This window comes from Vicugna pacos, chromosome 1, assembly GCF_048564905.1.
Source record: "Vicugna pacos chromosome 1, VicPac4, whole genome shotgun sequence".
NCBI classification, from domain to species: domain Eukaryota; kingdom Metazoa; phylum Chordata; class Mammalia; order Artiodactyla; family Camelidae; genus Vicugna; species Vicugna pacos.
The window spans coordinates 62,367,146-62,383,940 of NC_132987.1; the positions used below are offsets into that span (position 1 = coordinate 62,367,146).

General features: G+C 32.9%; 1 protein-coding gene across 1 annotated transcript; it reads right to left on the reverse strand.

The window, feature by feature from the left end:
* Nucleotides 1-1,413: 1,413 nt before the first annotated feature.
* Nucleotides 1,414-16,127, reverse strand: PIGX (phosphatidylinositol glycan anchor biosynthesis class X). The gene is made up of 5 exons (XM_072963291.1): nucleotides 16,060-16,127; nucleotides 15,540-15,681; nucleotides 7,385-7,598; nucleotides 5,683-5,783; nucleotides 1,414-3,016 (listed from the first exon to the last, which is right to left on the reverse strand). The coding sequence occupies exons 1-5, from the start codon at nucleotides 16,098-16,100 to the stop codon at nucleotides 2,873-2,875; spliced, it is 642 nt and encodes a 213-aa protein (XP_072819392.1). The 5' UTR covers nucleotides 16,101-16,127; the 3' UTR covers nucleotides 1,414-2,872.
* Between the last annotated feature and the right edge of the window lie 668 nt (nucleotides 16,128-16,795).

Consider the following 16,795-nt stretch of genomic DNA (forward strand, 5'->3'; position numbering starts at 1 on the left):
TTTTGAAATGTGTACAACCTCTCCCTCTCCGTCTCCCTCTCTCCCCCTTCCTGTCCCCTCTCTCTAAAGGGAATGAACTAGGGAGGCAGTAATCATGATTGATGCTAGGGAGGCAGCAGGGGAAGGAGATCTAGGTAGCCAGATTGTTCTTATTGATATATGTAGAGCAAAAAACTCAATTGGTATGATTACAAGAGAAAGGATTCAAGGAGCAATATGAAAAACAGCTCTTAAACACACAGTCTGCTCGATAAAAAAGAACATCCTTTCAAAGGCATAACTAAGCTTTCAAGAAAGAAAGAGGAATACCTCTGATAGTCTTCCAAATTCCACACTAACCCAAAGAGGGAGCAAGAAACCAGAGTGGTAAACAGGTCAATGAAGCCATACTTGTACTGAGAGAAGCTACTTATTTCAGAAATCTGTGGTTATACTGGCTGCACAGGAGGCAAGAGACCAAACACAAGGCCTTGGGCCTGTAAAAGAGGTTGGGACTGTAATCCTGTACAAGGCTGGAAAACAAAAGGCTATACCCTCCAAGAACAGCCTGGGAAAAAAAAAAATCACCTGTACCAGCCCAGGGAGACATGCAGATATTTGCATGTTTTAGCCTGGACTTGGCATCGAGGGGGAAAAAACTTTCCCTTTAGAATTCATGAACACACACTTTCCCTCATGTGGGTTTGAAAGTTCAAATTATAATACCTACACTGTCCAGGAAACCTCAAGTCAAGAAAATGTCCGAGGCTGGTGGTGCTGGGGGGCCTAGAAGGAACAAATACAAATCCTCATTGAACAGATTGACTCTCAGCCCAGGCCTGAAAGGATAGTCACTTCACCCTAAGTTCTTTATCTCCGTATCATGTCAATTAACATCAATCATCAAAATATAGATGAGTAGCACAAAATGAGTAGACTACCTGACTAGAATAATCCTTATACTCATTAAATTCTGAAATCACTAGAGCGGAAATATATCTTCCCAGTTCCTAAGCCAGGATGCACCACCCTCCAGGAGCTCTGGCTGAATAATCTAAGTTCCTGGTAGAATGGCTGAGATACACACACAACAATCTCTGCCCCACCTCCACCCTTAGTTGAGGTAACCTGTGTCTCTTTTATTTTCCAAAAAATGTTACACAATACTTTGAGAAAAATAAACCATAAAAGTGGAACAAATACTGGAATACAATGACCAGGAGAACAGTACCCATTTTCTTGGCTATAAACAAAAAAGACCATACACAGAATTATGAAACTTTAAAAAATTTAAAGTTTTTAAAAAATAAAATGCTTATTCACTTTTCAAGTATCCAAAGAAGATAATGTAAAGATTAAAAACCAGAAATGTTCTGTTATACCACTAGTAATGTCATCTGCAACATTTATGAGGCAAGAAAAGTCATATCAAAGTATCTTTAGTCATGTTCACATTTTTATTACACTTCTGAACACCTGTATAAATGAGAAAATGGCTGAATCATGTTCCAAGCCACAATCTCAAATATTAACTTGAAAACATTTAAATACTGATGAATCTTGGCTTTGATGTACAAAAGAAAATAAAGATCACACTCACACTCTCACACACACACACACACACACATCCCAAAGCTCTTCAGAGGTTAAACAGTACTGTATTCCTCCACCTAGTCTAGCCATATTCCAAAAGGTTGTTGATGTTACTGAATTTTACTGGCATATAATTCTATTTCAGTGCCACTATATTAATCCTATTGTGGAAAAAAAATGCCTGGAAAACGTGGAATTCTTTCTTATAAGAAAACAATAAACAGCTATGAAACAAGACTAGGCTGAAATTTTCATCATTTTAAAGATCTCTAATATTTATGCTTTATGGCACTGGGTTGCCTTTTCCAATATAAATGTTCTCAAACACACCTTAAAAAGAACTCTTATTACTAGGTCAAGCTGTACATGGCAAATTATAAAAGATTTATTCCCATAAAAACCCCAGAAACTTACAGGAAATTAAGCATGATAGTATGTATAAAGTATATCATATCCCATTATGCCATACAAAACAAACAACGTCAAACATACCCCAGTTTATTGGTTTCTGTTTTAAAACATGCTTATCCTTTTATTTTTTAATTAGCTTATGGCACTTACTTTATTTTCTAATTTTTTCCAAAGAAAAAGAGTCAATCAAGACCTTTTTTTTAAAAAAAATCACCTGAAAATACAAAAAAAGTTTTGTAGCTGTACAACTTAATAAAATATACTCTTTAAAATGACAATCTGAATTGTGTTCCTGACAAATTCAGTATTAAATCAGAACTAAATCTTAGTACGTAATTTCATAAGCCCTTTGCCAATTCATATATTCAAAAGAAGTACTAAAAACTATAAAAGGAGAATGGAAATGCTTTAAGAAATAATCAATTTTCATAATTTCTTAGCTGTCCTACTTTAATGATTTTCTTTGAAATCCTGGATAAATTACTCTAATATTCTCGTTAAGATAAACAGTTAAATAAAGTCTGATTCATCCAAATTATTCTTATTCAAAACAATTTTCTCAATTTTTAGCAATAATTCATCTCTACTAAAGTATTCACTTATAACCTAAATGAAGATAAAGTCACTTCTCACAAAATAAATATTAATTTAACAGAATTAAGTTTCCTCTATTGGCACTTGATGCTTGAGGGTTATCAAAGGTCTATACAACAGAGCACTGAATTTTGAAATTAGTTGAGAATGATCCAGAATTTCCTCTAGTAAACATAATATTAGCCATAAATGAAGACAAAAGACAAAAGTAATGACGTAATTCTAGAAGAACGCTTCTAGTCGCAAATGAATAGGTCTTACTTAGGTTTCTGGAACGCATTTAACTGCATAAAACTTAGAGGGAAAAATGGCCATATTTGAAAACAGCCACAAGGATCAGAGTAGAACACAAGATGGTAATGAGCAGAGTCACAGAACATACTAAAGAGGTATGTATGGTCAGTCCCACTGGAACCTGTAGAGTCACATTCTTATAAACCTATGGAGAGAAATGGATAGAGAAGTTAGAGACATCTAAGATCAATGTTCTAAGGTGAGACCACTACTTCTTTGATTTTTAATTTAACTTTTTCTTCTAAATATCTTTCAGCCAATGCTACACTACCTGTAACATTACTGTTTGAATGATTCTTTTAGATTCAATATTTCAGTTAATGTAACAGAATCAGACTCAATTCCCACAATAATTCTTAAATTCTCATTACTTTTGACATTTTCTGCTTCTTACATAGAGTTGAGTATACTGTTAAAAAAAATTCTAACTATATTCTGTCACTTCTGTAATCAATAGAAACATTTATTTCCTCTTACTACGTTTCATATTAGAATACAGAATTCTCTATAAGTTGAAGCCCTAAAACAACAATAAAACTAAAGCATCCATTCATTCCTGTTCTGCTGTTTCTCTCCTCAGCTTTTTAAAAGTTTGTTATTCACAAATTACACAACTGAATGTGTCCTTTACTGTTATTACAACATCAATTAGTTGTGATACTGACTAGCAATGCAAAAGTTTTCCTATGTTCAATTTTCTTCCTATTTTCTATTCGGTTTTGAAGATAAAGGGTTTCAATTAGACTCAGAAACTTTGGGAAATTTAGAAACTTTGAGAAATTAGAAACTTTGGGAAATTTTATTGTTTAAAATAGATTTTTAAAAACATTAAAATTTAGGTAACTTGGTAATACTTTTATTTTTGGTTTCTTTTTATAAATGCATGGATTCTACTTTCACATCCCTCCCCCCACAAAAATGTTACCAACACAATCTGTAACAAAGTGCCATCTGAAATTATCTTTCAAATAATGGCATCTCAAACAAAATGAGCCTTAGTATATAGATTACCATCTTAGTAATGGTCACCTATTTTTCTGGTATGTATGTATGTGTATGTATGTATATATACATATACACACACAAGAAATGTAACAAAGAAAAAATCAAAGTACTTAATTATGACCTCTTATTTCAATTTATATGGTCTTAAAGAGAACTGAATTAAAATGTTTTAATATGGTGATTTATTTTGTAGCAACATATACCACCAATTTTTTAAACCAATAAATCATGAACAAACAATAATCACACTCTTCATTCACATAAGAAAATCAAATGCAATTCTCCAGATGTATTTCAGAGTTTGAAAAAAATTCAGGTACCCTATGGCAATGGAAATCTCAAAAGCAATTCTATGTTGCATAAAGTAATCATACATTTTTCCAACTATCAGTTCCAAGTAGGTTCTCCTCTACAAAATAGTAGTGCTTTGTAGTAAGCCTTTACCATCAGTAGTAGTTTTCTGAGCTAGCTGATAGACAGACTTCTAAGCAACTATAAGGAAAACAGTTCAAATCTAAATATTCACATTAGTACATATGAATAAATCTGCTTTATGTTTATCTGATAAACAGTTATGTTGTCTGCTACTTTTTAAATTTATTTTACTTTTGTTGCAAACTCATTTGACTCCTTGTAAAAATAAATTGTAAAAATGATGACAGATTGTGCCATTCAACCAAAGAAAGCTGGCCTTAAAGAGAATTAGGAACAAAGAGAAACTCAGATACTACAAGCATCACTTAAAAGGCAACTCTTAAAAGAGGAAAAAAGGACAGAAAAAAGATTGAAAGAAAAGAAATGTGTTGTACAAAGACTTACCACTCTGAAGAGAAGAAAGGTAGACCATGTTAACTGAAGAAGGTAAGTAGAAAACTGTAGACTTCTCAGACAAAGCCAGTGTTAATGAAGTACTAACACTTATTTATTTAATAACTGAAAACAAGTTGGGAGGTACAAACTATACACATGTCCTGACATAGCCTAGATTTAGAATTATAATAAGAATACAACTGTCTAGAAATTTCATCACAGTTGAAATGATACAACTTTAGAGTTTTATTCCCCTTCTTTCACTTACTCTGTGTAATATAAGAAAACTAATTTGTTGTTTGAAAATGAATAAAAAGTTCTAAACAAAGTGAAGTTTTATTCAGTAAAATCAGTTTTTTTTAAAAAGTGTATCAGCTATACTTAAGCTCTGGATCAATGAAGCATGGGACTAACTCTAAATCTTCACCCCCCAAATTAAATGATTCTATGACTATATAAATGCGGAACCACTATTGCCATTAGTGACAGAGAAACAACATTAAAAGCAAACAAAAGACAGCTTCCTATGGTAGAATATAAAACTCTAATCCCTTAAATGTGGCAGGAACATTACAAAAAGAGGTTTTTTTGTATATATATATTTTTTATTGAAGTAGTCAGTTTACAATGTGTCAGTTTCTGGTGTACAGCACAATGCCTGTCATACATGGACATACATATATTCATTTTCATATTCTTTTTCACCATAAGTTACTATAAGATATAGAACATAGTTCCCTGCACTATACAGCATGAACTTGTTATTTACCTATTCTATATATATCAGTTAGTATCTGCAAATCTCTAGCTCCCAATTTATCCCCTCTCCACGCTCCCCCAACCTATAACTACAAGTTTGTCCTCTATGAGAGACTGTTTCTGTTTTGCAAATAAGTTCATTTGTCTTTTGTTTCAGATTCCACATATAAGTGATATCATTAAAAAGAGTTTTAAATGAGGCTGCATGACCTAAAACAACATAAAATGTTAACTTACTGATTTATATTTCATATTGTTCCACTGGCAGATATCCTTACTGTTCAAAGCACAAGGAGCTGTCACTTCTGACTGAGCCCAGCATTTCAAAATTGGAAACTCTGAGAAAAAGTGGTAGAACATCATATCAGAAAAGCTATATCTGGACTAGAGTCTAGGCCATCTCTCATGTTGGGATATGAATATTCAAAACATTTTAATACACAATGTACATGATTTGGACCCATCTATCACATGCTGTTTTATTTTAACAGCTTGTTCCAAGTGGATGCTTAAGAAATTATAAAGTTATAAAAATCGTACAGAAGTTGAGCATGACTTCTTAACAAATTCCATGACTCCAGGGACCTTTTTTTTTAAATTTAAACTTTTTTAAACTATAACATATACTCAGAAAACTGAACAGATCCTAACCCTATAACTCAGTAAGTTTCTATAGAGAAAACACACCCAAGTAAAGAACTCTCAGACCAAAAAACCAAACAATTCCAGAACCCCATTTGCTCTCTCAGGATGGGGCACTTTTCCAAACTTTATATCGGGTAAGTAAAAGCTACCACTAAAAGAAACAGAAAACTAGGTTAGATAAACAAACCCCACATGGTTGAATACTTTTTTATTTTCTCATCATAAAATATATGACAGTAGCAAATGTATAATTAAAAACTTCCTATCTGCCAGTCTTTAGTAACAGTGCTATTGACTTTTGTAAACATTTTAATTTCCCAAAATTTAGAGACAAAAAGATCCGAATCTGAAGGGGGCTTCTTAAAGTCTTGATTCTAGGAAGACTGAAAATGGTGAAAGCATAGTTTTTTTTAATATACTTAAATCCACACATAAAACAGAAAGAACAATTACACACAAAACCAAAAACTCATAGACAACTTTTACAACAAAACTAGGTGATAAAGTAACCCCTTAAACCCCAAAATACATGCAAGTGGAGATAAAACACTAATAGTTAAAATGCTATAATATCAATATGAAAAAACAGAAAGCAGCAAAGGGGCAATGAGGATCAATGGCTGAAAAAAAGAAATGCACCAGACATTATACGCCCACTCATAAAAGAACACAGCACCACCTATAGTCTTGCCAAAAGAATCAAACCTGAATCTGATCACACCTCTGGAACCAGTTACCAATTTCCAGGTAATAAAGAACTCAGATGAACTGCATGAGTGTAATTATCCAAACCCCAACAATGGCAAACTGCAGGTCAAATGACCCAAGTTCTTCAACAGATAATTTTTTTTAAAAGAGATAGAGGGGAAACCTGTAAATTAAGACACTTAATGGAAATAATTTTTTTAATGGGCAAGACTAAGCTATAGTGTCTAAGAATGCTCACTTTGGTGACAAAAGTATAAAGAAACATAAGGATGTGATTAAAAGTCAGCAGAGTGGGTTACTCTTAGAGGAAGGGAGGGGGCTATGATTTGGACAGGACACATAGGGCTGCTGCTAGGGTGGCTGGCAAAGTCCTGTTTCTTGACCTGGGTGGTAGTTACAAGGGTATTTGCCTTCTAATAATTCACTAGCCTATATATTTGTAAAGTTTTTCTATATCTGTGCTTTATTTTACAGAGTTAAAAAAAAAAAAGAAATACGATTTTGTTAGTACTGTCCTTGACTTTCAGACTTACTACCATACCTTTATTTTTATTTTCAACCCTCCAAAAAGACTTGCAACCCTTACCTTGGTCACAATACATCAATAACTCAGGGTTATTGACCACAATAAAGGTTTCTCCATCTTTACTATGTGGCCGATGATAGCGATAGTGCACAGGCAAAAAAGCTTGGAAACAATCAATGCACTGTGAATCTTGTCTTGCATAAATGAGAACTTCAGATTCTTTGGACAAATAGTTGGGTGCCTCTATATTAAAATTTTCTGAAACCATCATTGCCTGTCAAAAGGAAAACAAACATTAATCCAAAAGAAGAAATGAATAAGGAACATTTAAAAAACAAAAATAAAACCAGAAGAACGCTATACAGATGAACAAAAATGTCAAACACACTCCCCTTATAAACAATTTCTATTGCCCTTCCATCCTCAGTTTTAAGTAGAAAACACAAGATGTGATCTGTGTTTAATAAAAGTTTACCAAAAGTAAACTAAGAAAATTACACACTGGAGTATGAAATTTCCCCATAATAAAGACTTCTCTGTAATTTTCTTTTCAACCTTTGTTTAGGTAAAAAAACAGGTACCAAGAAAAGAAATTTTGTGAATAAATATAGCATTATTCAATAAGTATGAAAACTATGACAAAAACAGTTAACTCAGTATTAGGTTAAAATGATTGGTATCTTTCTGGTAATTTCCTGTTCTTCAGAGAAGCAAGTAAGACGGTAGTGAATAAGACAGAGCATTGTGGTCAGGAAGTCAAAGCAAAGGTCAGCTCTCTTTCTATACTGGGTATAAAAAGTTAATGGAAAAAATGGTAAATGATTCTTTTAAAAAATAATATGGTAAAAAAAACATTTTAAAGTAAGAATTCTACACCAAAAGTAAAAATGCACATGTGGCAGAAATCAGTCCTAAATTATAATGTGTGCATGTGTATACATAATATATCTATATAAATATGTACATACATACTTATCTATGAAACCAAATTTACACACGGATACACATACATATACACATGTATATCGACATATACATAATCTGTGTGTGCGTATGTGCGTGTGTGTATGGTGAGTATACATACACAAGTTTTCTCTAGATTCTCTATGCAAAGCCCTAAGGTATCTCAGAGAAAAAACCAGCATTAACTTCTACCCACCACAGCAAGCATCCTAATTCTCCTATTTGATAGTGACCAAGTGCTGTATTTTCACATATTCATTATAAGAGTAACAGAACTCATTGGCAAAGGTCAAGGAATTATATCATCTTATGAGTCATAAGGAACCTCAGAGGCGATCAAATTAAACCACTGTGCCATTGAGGGTATTTTTCAGGTATCCAGCCACTGCTTTAATACTTTCTGTGACTGGGAAGGAGTTCATTACTTTGAGTCATCTCACTTTATGTACCGTTAAAATTATTCCTTTTTTATGAATAGAAACTTGATGCTCTGACCCATAACAATTCACCAATTGTCCTTGCTTACAATATCTGCGATAATAATGTTCTTTATTTCACCATGCTGCCTCCACGAAGTTTTCTCCTCTTCAAAGAAATATTCACAGTTTTCCCAGTTTCTCATGACATGGTTTCCAAACCATTCACCATATCAGTTGCCTTTTGAAATACTCAGAAAATAGGAGCAATATTACCTTCTTTGGCAAAAATTGCATTCGCTTTTTAGCAGCCTCATTTCAGTGTGATACATATCTATCTATCTCTCTATCTATATGTTATTTTTAAAAATTAATAGACTTCATGTTTTAGAGCAGTTTTAGGTTTACAGAAAAACTGAGCAGAATACACAGCATTCCCACAGACACCCCCATACACCTCTCATATTTTTCTCTATCATTAACATCAGTGTCCTACATTTGTTACAATTGATAAGCCAATGTTGATACATTACTAACTAAAGTCCAAGCTTAAGTTAAGGTTCACTCTTCATGTTGTACATTCTATGGATTTTGACAAATGTAAAATGATATGTATCCACCATTACAGCATCATATAGAATAGTTTCACTGACCCTATGCTCCACCTATTCATCCCTACATTTTTCATTGGAACTTTTTGCAGAAAACTTTAAGTAACCCCTATCCTATTTTTTCAAGTAGCTGACTTTCTACTAATTAAATGCAGGGCTTTAGATTTATCTCTATTAAATTTTATCTTTCTGGCTATAGTCCATTTTTTTCTAGGCTGCTGAGATTTAATTGAAATCCCAATCTGTCAATCAACATATATGTAACATTTATGAATGTTATGAATGTCTTCTGTATTTTTATCTAAGGATAAAAATGTTAATCAGAAGGATTACAAGAGCAAAGCCATAAGGAATTTTACTAGAGAACTCCTGCTAGAAATTTATTAATGAGCTAATTCTCTTTGGGTATAACTAGATAACAAATCAAAATAACATGTAACCCAAATTTTCTGTCTTGTCAACAAGGACGTATATAATGACCCAATAATAATAAAGATAACTTTCTTTGAGTACTTACTATGTGGCTAGGTATTTCACTAAGTGGTTTATATACATTGTTTCCTTTAATTTTCACAAGAACACTATCAAGTAGGAACTCTTAGCTCCATTATATAAATGAGCAAACAAAGTATCAGGGTGGATAAACAATATACTACAGCTAGTAAGTAGAGGAGCCAAGAGTCAAAGCCAGATCAAACTGACTCCCCTATTCAATTAGGTTAAATAATATAAAATAGCCAATATTTATCTAGTTGAAAATAAAGTATAAAGTATATTCCTGATTCTGCTATTTAGAATTTATGATGGTACTATGATCTTCAGCTTCTCTAATTATTGAGTTATTTTGTTTATTTTTTCTATAGAAATAAAAATATGGTAACTTCCCAAAATTGAGAATATTTAAAATATGAATTTAAATTGGGATATAATGAAAATGAGGCAGACTGCTGTAAATGGAATTTTGGCCTTCAGAAAGGGCTCTGTTGGTCAAAGGATTATTTGGTGATGGTTCAAAAATTTTTATTCTGGGTATCTGAATCTCAAAAATCAGCCTTACAGGAGTTTTCTTTTGCAGGTGATGAGAATATTATGGAATTAGATAGTGGTGATGGTTGTATAACTTTATGAATATGCTAAAAACTACTAAATTATACATTTCAAAAGGGTGACTTATGAATTATACCTCAATTTTTTAAATGAGGATAATTTTTAAAAATGAACCTCAACAGAGACCCAAATCTACTTTAAAGCAAGATCAAATAAGAACTAGCAGAAGCTAGTCCATAAACAACAGTCTGAGATCCTAGAGATGACTCAGGAGTTTTGGTTATAAATTTCTTGAAGCCTAGCTACAATAGGGAAGGGGGAAAAATGTACAAGTAGCCACACCAATTGACAAGTGATCATAATCTCAAGATAGTTGGAGGTATGGGTATCACTTTGATTCAAAACAATAGAAAAACAGTTTTGAAAATCATAACCTGACAATCAAAAGTGGCCTAGACAATAGCTGGATGCTGGCAAATCTTCCAAACATGTGCCAAACTGTCACTGGACTCCTAAAAGTCCAGTGATTGTATGCTGATTTGCAAAAATCATAATTCATTATTTCATTATTCCATTTTCACTATGATAAAACAACAGCAATGAATGTTACCAAGAAATTGAAATTATGCATCAAAAATTATTCCTAAAGCAACATGCACTGGTAAACAGACAAGGATCTATACTGTTTCTTGACAACATTCAACTACACATGTCATAAACTACCACAGCAAAGTTAAATGAATTAAACTATGAAATTTTTGTACCATATCTGTAACATTCGACAGGTCTTTCTCATATAGACTAGAGCTCTTAAAAAAAAAAAAACCAAAACACTCCCTAATTAAGACATAGTAATTGGTGTCTTTGAATAGCTTGTACAATCTAAAAATATAAATCTTTATAAAAATGAAATATATAATACTTTTCTAGCATTGGGGTATTGATTCTAATAGTACATTTTTTTTTATTTATAATCAGTCTGGCTAAGGGTTTATCATTTTTATTCATCTAAAAAGCCAGCTTTTGGTTTCACTGATTTTCCCTACTGTGTTTCTGTTTTCTAGTTAATTGGTTTCTGCTATAATCTTCATGTTTTTCCATTCTTCTACTTTGGTTTCATGTGCTCTTTTTTTCATAGGTTCTGGAGGCTTAGCTGAGAATACCGATTGAGACTTTTCTTGTTTCTAAAATATGCATTTTAGAACTACAAATTTCCCGCTAAACACAGCCTTAGCAGTACCTGATTTTGATACATTGTGTTTTCATTTTTAGTCAGTTTGAAATACTTTATTTTCTTTTTTATTTCTTTTTTGATCCATGGATTACTTAGAAGTATGTAAATTAGTTCCCAAATGTTTGAAGCTTTTCTGGAGATCTTTCTGTCCTTGATTTTTAATTTAAATTCTAATTCAATTGCTTTTCTAGAGATCTTTTTGTTTTTGATTTCTAATACAATTCCTTTGTAGTGTGAGAACATTATTTGTAAGACATGAATTCTTCTAAATTTATTGAGGCTTGTTTTATGGCCTAGAATGATCTACTTTTGTAAATGTTCCATTTACACCGTAAAAGAATGTGTATTCTGCTATTGTTGGATGGAGTGTTCTATAAATGCCAATTAGGTCAAGTTGGATGATAATTTTGTTCAAATCTTCCATATCCATACCAATTTTGTCTACTTTTTATATCAAATATTGAGAGATATTATCATTTTCTTTCTGCCTGAAGGGCCTCTTTTCACATTTCTTATATTGAAGGCCTGATGGTGATGAATTCTTTCAGCCTGTATGTCTGAAAAAGTCTTTTATTTCACCTTCAATTTGAAAGGTATTTTCACTGGATACGGAATTCTAAATTCGGGGTGTTTTTTTTTTCAATACTTTAAAGATGGTGCTGCTCTGTTTTCTTGTCTACTCATCCATTAATGGACACTTAGGTTGTTTCCATACCCTGGCTATTGTTAATAATGCTGTGATGAACAAGGGGGTGCACCTATCTCTTAGAAATAGCACAGTTATACATAAGGTAGGCCACTTAAAGTTGTCCCACAACTCATTAATGCTCCACTCACTTCTTACATTTCTTTTTTTATCTTATCTATTTTACATTTTTGGTAGTTTCTGTTGCTATGATTTCAAGTTCATTGATCTTTTCTTCTGTGTTTATCTGCCACGAGTTTCATCCAGAATATTTTCTACCTCACACTTTGTATCTTAAACTTTAAAAGTTCAATTGTTCTTTTATATATCTTCTATTTCTGTACTTAACTTTTTGAACATATGGAATACAGTAATACTGTTTTCTTAGCCTGTTTACTTTGGTATCTGGGTCAGTCTGGATTAGTTTTGATTGGTCCATTTATCTCCTCATTACAGGTTATATTTTCCCACACCCTTGCATACCTGTTAATTTTTTATTACAGTCAAGACATTGTGATTTTCATCTTGTTGGGTGCTAGATATTTCTGTATTCCTATAAATATTCTTGAGCTTTGTTTGGAATGCAGTAAAGGTACTTGCAAACAGTCTGATTTTTGGAAGTTCTTGGTTTTAAAATGTGTTAAGTAGGACTGAAGCAATGTTCAGTCTAGGACTGAGTATTCCCCACTACTGAGTAAAAGTTCTTCTGTTGACTCTATCCAATTCCCAGTGAATTACACAGATTTCCTAGTCTGGCTGGTGGGAACAGGCACTACTACTGGGCCTGTGTGAGATACTGTCACCTCTAATTTTTTCATATGGTTCTTTTCCTAGCATCAAGCACTTTGCTCACATGCATGCATTAATCAATACTCAACTACATGCTTAAGAAGAATCTTGCATGGATCTCTGAAGTTTCTCTCTGTGCAGTTCTCCCCGCTCTGGTACACTGTCTCATGAATTCTAGAGACCATGGTCCTCCCAAAATCTCACTTTCATCTCCTCAACTCATGAAATCCACCTGGCTCTGCTTAGGTTCCCTCTCCCTGCATTACAGCCTGAAAACTCTCTCATGCAGTAAGCTGGGGCAATCAAAAGGTTCACCTTATCTATTTCCCATGTCTCAGATATCACTGCCTTCGCTGCCTGATATTCACTTATTTTTTCCATTATCAATATATTTTGTCTATTTCTTGGTTGTTTTAAGTGGGAAAGTAAATCTGGTCCCTGTTCTCCAACTTGACCAAAGTAGAAATCCTTAACTACACATTTTAATTGAGTGAAACTTATGATTTCAAACACATTTCCATTCTGACCTACAAAACAGCAATTTCATATGTTTCAACCTAACATTATGCTGTTTCCAAAGAATGTGAGAGATTTTGATTAAATTTATCCGTCCTACCTAAAAATGAAATGAAGTTCATTTGAGGTGCCATGTTGAACCTATTTAAGACTTGTTTTTATTTTCAAATTGCTCACAAGCCAACACGAATTCCCTACAAAATATTTTGCTGCCTTACTCCCCACTTGATTTGGACCCATATGTACTACAGTCAAAAACTTTATCTCATCTAACATAGCCAAGATATCAATCTAAATACATAACCACCAATCATTCCCTATGTATAAATTCCCTTCTATCTAGTAAAACTCACCATAGAATACCACTTCTCCTCAGAAAGAACTGGGCCACAATGTCAATTCAGGTAGGCAGAAGGAAATAACATCTAGTACATTAAGCAATCAACTTCTAATTATACAAATGAGACACCTACTTTTCTAGAAATTTCCAAAATGAAAGAATAAATGTACTTCAGAGATTATAATTAGGGATTAGACAATTAGGAAGCAGAAAATCAAGATAAACTTGTCAATCAATCTATAGTCATACCCTTTACCCACTCTATTTTTTTGTTACAATCTACCTGCATATATCCTTACCTCATCCCAGTCAAAGGTGTGAGTATATGACCTCTTTTTGGGTACTCATAATGCAAAAAAATTCAATTTTATTAAAACATGGTAAGCAATTTTATTAAGTAGGTTTAAGTATGTTTCTAATCCATGTCACTACAAGCCAAATTTGAAACATACTATTTAAAAATTAAAAACCCTCATTCTGAATTCATGGCTCAGTGAAAAAAAGAAACAAATGAAAAAAAAAAGCAATGGCATCTTCCTACATGTGTAAATGTATCTAAACTCTATGTATGTGAACATATGTATCTAAACTGTCATATGTACACACAAAAAAACAAAACACAAAAAGAAACTTGGTGACTGGGAGTTAAAATAGGTGAAAGCTTATCATTGTATACCTTTTTATACCTCTTGAATTTTCAACCATGAGTATGTAATTACCTAGTCAAAACGAAATGTGAACAAATAAAACAGGTGAAAAAACTGGCCTAAACCACAATTAGAAATAAACTGCCATCATGGACTCCAAGTGTATGCATTTTGCCTTTTTAAAATTCATATATAGAATTATGAACTAAGACCATGTTTCCCAAAATTTCTTTATAGGAATCACTGAGTCATTAACAGATTTTTGGGTCCAATATGACCTGCTGAGTTAAGCTCTCTAAAGAAGACAATGATCTGTACAAAACGTGTTCCCAGATGATTCTTATCAAAGTTAGAGAAACTAACTAAGAAGCATGATTCATTTCCAGAAAGAACAACAACTTTGCAATTAGACAATCCTTCATTCATTTCTTGGCTCTTCTATTTACCTGTAAGTTCTTAGATAAACTATTTAGATTCTTTGTGCCTGTATCTTTATCTACAAAATGGAATACTTCCAAGGTTGTTATAAAGATTAATTTATGTAAAGGGTGTGGGACATAATCTTTCTTAGAATGCTTAATTTCACCTAGTTTCCTTTAAAAAATATGAAGATATCTGGTATATAGATATCCAATATTCATTTCATTTCCTCCCATACCCAAGCAATACACATGTTGGGTTATACATCAATTTAACAGTTTCTGTTGAAGCAGTATTAATCATTAATCTTCTCAAAGACAAGCTTTAACTAATTCAGTTTAGTTGGCTTATTACTGACAAGTATGACAAGTGTCACTTACGTTTTAAAGAATGGTCCCATCCTATCTAAGAATAGTTACTTTTACACACTTAAACAAAAATGAATAAAAAATACTACAATGTTATCTTATCTACTATTTTGTCTTAATCGAAATTATAGCATTCCTAAGATAACTTCTCTCTCAAAAACATCCTCTAACAGTTGTACCTCTGTTATGTTTCTCTCTTGTAATGAAGCCAACTCATACGGATCCACAGAAAGTCCTGTTGGGATGTACTGTCTAAGTAAGAGTCGGCAAGTCTGTAAGTCCTCAATGCTCTCTCCAAATTTCACTTTTATTAACAGGTCTCTGCAAAACAAGTATGCTTAAAGTAAATCTCTTCATTCAATTGTTAAATGAGATAGTATAACATTACATTCAAATTAGTAGAAATACTATATTTCAAATTAGCTTTTCAAAATTAGATTATAAAAATATTTGTATCGCATCACTCATTAGCTCTTTCATAATAGTATTAGTGTGAAAACAAAGCTCAGTGGAAAGGAATAGAGTCCAGAAATGGGCACACACTTTTTTAAAAGAAAGGTGCCAATATAATTTGATGGGGGAAAGGGTCATCTTTTCAGCAAATAGTACTCAAACAACTGTATATCTATATAGAAAAAATTAAACTTTGACCTCTACATCACACTATATGCAAATATTAATCTGAAGTAGATTCTAAACCTAAATGTGTAATTGTCCCAGCTTTCTATCTGAAGGCCCATTTTGGACCAAGCGCAGGGAAGGCGGTCCAAAGCACAGTGGTTTTGCTTAAGTGAGAAAATAGAGACAGAAGATAAGGGAGGCTTAAGCAGCTAGAAATCACAGCACTAAGTTCCAGAGAGGAGAGAACTTTGTAGAAAGAGTTCTAGAGGTCTGAATTAGAGTCCCCTTAAGTTTTTGTTGAATACTAAGATAAGTATGAGTAAGGTGTAACTCCACAATACTGGACAAAGAATGACCTGGGAACTGAAAGATGAGAAATTCTGAAATTTTACATAGGATTGGGAGACATCTGCATTCCAAAGAACCAAAGCCTACAGACCAGTGTTCAGCGGAGATTCCCATAGAGATAGAAAGTAGAATGGTGGTTGCCAGGCGCTGAGGGAAGGGATGAGTGAGGAGTTATTGTTTAAAAGGTACAGTGTTTCAGTTTTGCAAGATGAAGAGAGTTCTGTGGGTGGATGGTGGTCATGGTAACACAACAATGTGAATGTCCTTAATGCCACTGAAGTATACAGTTAAAAATGGTTAAAATGGCAAATTTTACGTTATGGATATTTTACCATAATTAAAATAAACAATGCAAAAAAATGACTGTTCAAAGCAAAAATAAAAAATACATGGTGAGGTTTTAAACATAAGTAAAAAATATAAAGTTAATAAATGTATGGTAAGAATAGCATAAAAAGGAGGAGAA

Coding starts and splice junctions, on each gene's coding strand:
- PIGX (XM_072963291.1), bottom strand. CDS start 16,100: ATGGGCCTTCAGATAGAAAGCTGGGACAATTACACATTTAG. Junction 15,682..16,059: donor TGGGACAATTACACATTTAG/GTTTAGAATCTA, acceptor CTTGTTTTGCAG/AGACCTGTTAATAAAAGTGA. Junction 5,784..7,384: donor ATTGATGTATTGTGACCAAG/GTAAGGGTTGCA, acceptor ACTTTTTCTCAG/AGTTTCCAATTTTGAAATGC.